This window comes from Pinus tabuliformis, chromosome 7, assembly GCF_031772625.1.
Source record: "Pinus tabuliformis cultivar Carrire ecotype Pingquan chromosome 7, CPIR1, whole genome shotgun sequence".
In the NCBI taxonomy this organism is placed as follows: domain Eukaryota; kingdom Viridiplantae; phylum Streptophyta; class Pinopsida; order Pinales; family Pinaceae; genus Pinus; species Pinus tabuliformis.
Window position 1 is genome coordinate 1,489,373,182 of NC_142293.1, and position 6,742 is coordinate 1,489,379,923.

The 6,742-nt window shown below is 33.9% G+C and overlaps 1 protein-coding gene across 1 annotated transcript; it reads left to right on the forward strand.

The window, feature by feature from the left end:
* The first annotated feature begins 5 nt into the window (after positions 1–5).
* LOC149253468 (putative multidrug resistance protein) lies at positions 6–3,308 on the forward strand. The gene is made up of 3 exons (XM_089456847.1): positions 6–883; positions 1,754–2,748; positions 2,923–3,308. The coding sequence occupies exons 1-3, from the start codon at positions 44–46 to the stop codon at positions 3,284–3,286; spliced, it is 2,199 nt and encodes a 732-aa protein (XP_089312973.1). The 5' UTR covers positions 6–43; the 3' UTR covers positions 3,287–3,308.
* Positions 3,309–6,742: the final 3,434 nt, after the last annotated feature.

Genomic DNA, 6,742 nt, shown 5'->3' on the forward strand with positions numbered 1-6,742 from the left:
GATGTCAGGAGGGCAAAAGCAACTTATAGCCATAGCAAGAGCGATGCTGAAAAACCCTTCCATCCTATTATTAGACGAGGCAACGAGTGCTCTAGACGCGCAATCAGAACACATCGTTCAGGATGCACTTCAACAAGCTTCAATTGGGCGCACAACGGTGATCGTGGCTCACCGTCTCTCCACTATTCAAAGAGCTGATAAAATAGCAGTGCTAAAAAATGGTGAGATCATCGAGTTCGGTGGACACCATGAGTTGTTTAAGAAGCCAGATGGAGCATATGTAGCATTGTGGCAGACACAAGAGAAGGCGGCATCGTCTAATTCATTAATGCAAGCTAGAACGAATAGCCGCAACTTCAGCCGCAACCTCAGCCAAAGCCTTAGTAGGATGAGGTCATATGCTAGTACAGGTCGTTGCGACAGTATTGTATCGGACAGTTTTATGTCGGACCTGCAACTAGAAGTTCAGGATGCAGAGAAAACATACCCGGCATCTCCTTCGTTTGGGAGATTGCTTGTATTAAGTGCCCCTGAATGGAAAAGAACTGTGATGGGCTGTTTAGGCGCTCTTGGGTATGGTGTTATCCAAATAGTATATTCTTTCACTCTAGCGAAAACGGCTTCTACGCTGTTTGTGACAGACATACACAAGCTGAAATCTGAAGTCAGAATGTATTGCATCGCTTTTGTAGCGCTTGCACTTGTTGCTTTTATAACCAATTTGATGCAACATTATAACTTTGCAATGACGGGCGAGTTTCTATCAAGAAGGATCCGGCAAAGAATGTTTTTGAAAATTCTTACATTCGAAGTGGGTTGGTTCGATCTGGACGAAAATTCCAGTTCAGCAGTTTGCTCAATGCTGGCCAAAGAAGTTAATACTGTATGTCTTCCCATTCTTCTTATAAACTGTTATCTTTTTTCTATAAATTGGTATGCTTTGCAGATAGTAAAAGTTTATTAGAGGCCGATATAGATTTTGAAAATATTTTGAAATTAGAGAAGAGTAGATACGATTGAATCCTCTTCTAAAAAAAGTTACAATTGAATCCACAAAGTTAGATTTTGAATTATGATTTAACTATATTGGTTGCGATAACAATTTTCCATAAATTTAACATGATTGAAGATTTTCAGAGTAGTTTGATATCCTGAAGGAGTGGGGGTAAAAAATATTATTTTGACCTAATTTCATAGGATTCCTGCATCTGTAATGGAGATAAAGATTACTCATTTTGTATCATATCCACAACTTGTTTGTACTTTCTTGGTATTCACCCCTTTCCTTATCATTCCGAAATCTGCAATGAAGATAAAATGACTCATTGTGTTTCATATCCCCAAGTTGTGTTTGTAGATATGATGGAATTCACAATTAAATTAGATTTTGAATTATTTTTCAACCATAGTAGATTTCACAACAATTTTATTAGAAAGATAGAGGAGATAAATTATAAATAATTTACACAATACTAGTTGCTGTTTTTCTATTGAGCACATAAACATGATGTTTACAATGAACTGGGTGAAAGGTATTTAATCTTTTTTAACTAATAATTTGCCTAAAATATTTTGACATACAACCACGTACTAAAAATATCAATCACTTAACTTAACTCAACACTTAAATACTCAATTTAGTTAACTAATTCTATATGTTTAACCAACTCCACATGCTAAAGTAATTACAATTTCTAACGAATTTTTCTGCTTCATATCGTTTTACATCTAAACCAGTTGTATATATATACAGGTGAAATCCTTGGTTTCGGACCGTGTTTCACTATTAGTGGAATGTGTCACTGGAATTCTTGTCGCATTCATTGTAGGATTAGCCTTGTCGTGGCGACTTGGTATTGTGTTGATCGGTCTGCAGCCGCTGCTGGTTGTTTGTTTCCTCACTAGAAAAGTTCTCCTTCAGGCCATCTCGCGTAAATCTGCCAAAGCACAGGTTCAAGGAAGGCAAATGGCCTCAGAATGTTTTACACATCACAGCACCATTGCAGCATTTTGCTCTCAGGAGAAGGTTATTGACTTATTTGATTCCACACAGGCAAGCCCACACGAGGAGATTAAGAAACAGACATGGTACGCAGGAATCGGCCTGGGAACAAGTCAGTTTATCTCACTATGCTATATACCTTTTGTGTACTGGTATGCGGGAAAACATATGAACAGTGGAGATTTAAGTTTCTCTGTTTTTTTGTTGAGCTACTTTATCTTTCTTAGAACCGGTCGAATGCTAGCAGATGCAGGAACCATGACCTCGGACCTGGCCAAGGGATCTCAAGCTGTGTCATCTGTGTTTGAAATTCTGGGTAGAAACAGCCTTATTGACCCAGACAATGAGGGTGATAGTTGTGATGAAGTCCGAGGTGCTGTAGAGGCCAAACATGTAGATTTTGCTTATCCGTCTCGTCCCGAGGCTGTTATCTTAAGCGATTTCTGCCTTAAAATCAGTGCGCGCAGTCACTTTGCTCTAGTTGGAAGAAGCGGGTGTGGTAAGTCCACAATCATTGGACTGATAGAGAGATTCTACGATCCACTGAATGGGAAGGTACTCATAGATGGCCGAGATATCAGGAGCTTGAATTTGAGGACTCTGAGAAAACACATAGTTCTTGTTGGGCAGGAGCCAACTCTGTTCGCCGGGAGCATCCGGGAGAACATTGCCTATGGTAAAGACAACGCAACTGAGGCCGAGATTGTAGAGGCTGCTAAGACCGCCAAAGCTCATGAATTCATTTCGTAAGTAAATTTAAAGAATTTTTTTCATATTATTTTGGAATATGATTAACCGAAATGAAACTATTATTATCTCTTCTATATATCTATTCTTGAAATCTACAATAAAATAATGATGACCAAAGTTCCTGTTAAACCATTTTAATAAATAATGTGTATTGTGAATATATATTTCAGGCGCCTGAAAGATGGATATGAGACAGATGCAGGGAACAGGGGAACCCAGTTGTCTGTTGGGCAAAAGCAGCGAATAGCGATAGCACGGGCAATTATAAAGAATCCCCGCATCTTCTTGTTGGACGAGGCAACCAGTGCATTGGATTCCAACTCGGAGAAGGTGATTCAACAGGTATTAGATAAAGTGACGGTGGGAAGAACGAGCATCATTGTAGCGCATCGGCTGAGAACAATTCAGAATGCAGACTGTATAGCAGTTTTTGAGAATGGGAAGGTTGTAGAGAAAGGAAGTCATTCCGAGCTATTGCGGAAAGGGGAAGGCGGGGCATATTTTGCTCTGGTAAAACTTCAGCAGCAACAGTAGGGCATTGTACACATTAGGAATCGTAAGTGTTATTTTCTTTTGAAGTTTTTAGTTGACTTAGTTTAATTTTGCTAAAATTTGAAAAGAATTTATTGAAATCTCAAATATAGAATTGTCTAGAGATGTTCAATCAATATATATACAATAAAAAGATTTAAATAACACAAATCAATATTTCACTTTAAATTTTTCCTGGATTCAATAACCCAAATATCCAAAAAAACCTCATTAAAAGCAACTCCAATAATAATCTCTAATAATAATTCTAAAGTGTTTATATTTGTATAGAATAATTAAAAATTTATAAATATGATTTTACACATTATTAATTTATTATTTAAATAATATACATTTTTTTAAATAATATATTTATATATATAATTTTTTCAAAATATCTATTAATAATTAAGTATAAAACTCTTTAAAGTTTTACATGATATTTCACATTATTGTAATTATTTGTTATTGCAAATATATTTTAATTATTATGTAAAAAAAAAAATATTTTAAAGTGCTGTTTTGAATAAAGACAATTTTTTTTATAGTCTTATGATGGTTGTAGAATTTTGAAATGTTAAAAATTAAAATAATTTTCATATTTAAAATAATTTGTCAGTTAATAAAATATATTAAAAAATTAAAAATAAAGTAATTATTTGTTGCTTTTCATAAATAAAATTAAATAACTATGAAAAAACATTAACACTAATATAATAGAGCCAAGCATTTTAGTCATATCAGATTTATTTTGCTGCATAGATTTGTGGAGACCAAAACTTCCTTTCTAACCATTAAATCATAACCAATTTATTTACTTATAAATATAGATCTTACTTTTATTAGTGTAAGACTAAGATTTCTCATTCCTAGTACCCTCGATGGTTTATTTTGGTTGAAAGTAATTCTTACTTACTGCGATGCAATGTTTATTTTGTGTGCGTCAACACATGGATATAAAACTTCACCTTGACATTATTATATTCTTGTAGAACAATAGTCAAATAGGTAAATTTTTAACTTAACTTCATGATGTTTCCGAATGCAATAATATATTTGTGAAAATACCAGTATGTGGATATGTATTGAGATCATGTAATATTCTTAATTTTGATTTTTCTTTATAATATGTATATTCTAAGACTTAGTGATTTAAATAATGCTGATTGAGCGAAAAGTTGATGATAGAGATACGTGGTAGGTGGGATGCAAGACTTGGTGGAGGTGACGCAGCGACTCAACCCTGGAAGAGAGAGTCAACATAATGGAAAACAATTTATTATAATATATGATTTTTTATTAATTATTGTTTTTAGTATTTTATATTAATTTTATATATTTTTTAATTAATGTTAATATGTTTTTTCCCCAATTTAAATCATTTGGACTAGTTCTTCTATATATATGTATGATATAATGGAACTCATTTTTAAAATTTTAATAAGTGATATATGATTTATTTATTTATATATATCAAAAGCAGCCCTAAATCATATCGATGCAAAAACAGTCCAGAAAACCTACATCATAACTCTGCAAAAACAGTCCATTTTTGGCAATTATAAATGCGAAATAAAGTCTCCCTAAACCAGAAGCAACATCTGCACCCAGCCAACAAAAATAATTAAGTGACGTCCCTACATCATAACTCTGCAAAAACAGTCCATTTTTGGCAATTATAAATGCGAAATGAAGTCTCCCTAAACCAGAAGCAAGATCTGCACCCAGCCAACAAAATTAATTAAGTGACTTCCTGCTGCAGGACTTCGATAAAAGGTCGCTAATAATATTCTGAGATATTGTCATCCTTCTGCTCACTTATTTTCCACCTGTAATATTGGAGAGAATAAATGATCAAGTGATTTCCTGTTGCAGGCCTTCGATAAAAGGTTAGTGATAATATTCTGAGATACTGTCATCCTTATCCTCACTAATTTTCCAGGATCCCAAAACCTGTGATATACCAGCTTTGGAGAGAATCTGCTAGGCCATTTCGCTCTCTGTAAATATGTTGGCATATGATTAAAATGTTGTTTAAGCCTGAAAACTTCATCCATGATAAACAAAAGAGTGTGTGTGAGATCTCTACAATCCATCAAACCAATTTATGATAATCATTCAGGTTTCCAAAAATATGTGAAGAAAGGACATCTTTTTCAATGCCCAGGAGAAATAGGAGTTGAAGCTAAGAAAGAGAAATAGGAGTTAAAGCTGAGAAGTTAAGGGGAAGCAGGTGTTGAAGCTGAGAAGTTCAGCATAGTTGTTGGATCTTGTCCTTAAACTACTTTGCGCTCCGAAGAAATGATGGTCTTAATGATAAAAATTGAAGTAGAGGATTACTCTTTTGAGTATTACAAATCACTTAAATATTAAAGGATTATTTTTTTAGAGTATTATAAATTATTTAAATAATAAATGACTAAATTGAACTCCATTTAAATTGGATTAAACAAAATTAAATTAAAACACTTGGAAGGATGGTTTTGACACCTAACAAGTGATTGGAATTACATTTAGTTTCACTTAGTCCAATTTAAATATTTAAATTAGAATCATTTATTACTCATGTTTTCAGTATAATCTTGTTTAACTGATCTGTAATGTAATACTCAAAAGAGACTCAAAAGAGTAGTGCTATACTTCACATTTTGTTCCCAAAAAAAGAGAAATTGTTTTACAAACTCAGCTGTAATATTCGCAGCTTACCCCAGAAAAAACTGCGCTCAGGAGATCCGTCTGAGCTGCGCAAACGACGAAGCATATTTTTTTTTTAGCGATTTGTTTTTTTAAGCAACGTTTCAAAGCATCGAGGCGCCAGAACGTATCAAGAAGAGCGAAAATCGTTTTGGAAAAGAGTGGACCGAAAGTCATTTTGGAAGCCTTTTCGAAGTTACGTGATTTTTTTGGGTGCCTCTATGTAAGTGATGGAGTTGTCTATAATACGACTTTTTGGAGATTTAGGTGACGGAATCCGGCCGAAGAAATTGAGGCTAAATCTTGATTTGTTGCAGTTAAAATGGTTTTTTAACTGCATATTTAGATTCAGCACCCTGGAAACCCCTGGGACACTTTCATTGTGCAGAAACTAGCTATAAACTTGTGATTCCAATAAATTCCTGCGGGATTTCGACTGGAAAAACTCACCGGAAAGGCTTTCAAAAAGTTACGTTATAGACAACTGCGTAAGGGATAGCCTTACACTTCTTTCCAAAGTTTCAAAGTTAAATATCAAAAGGGCTTTCGTTCAAGTTGAATCTTTTTTAAGAAGTGGTATGAATATTTAGAAAGGGAATTATTCGAAGGTTTTTTGTTTTTGTTTTTTTGTTTTTTGTTTTTTTTTTTTTTGGTATTTTAAAGGATTTAAACGTAATGTTTTTTTTTATATGGGACCCTATTCTATTGAAAAAGAGATTTTAAAGAATTTTTTGGAATTAAAAAAGAAATCTTTTTAATGAGCAT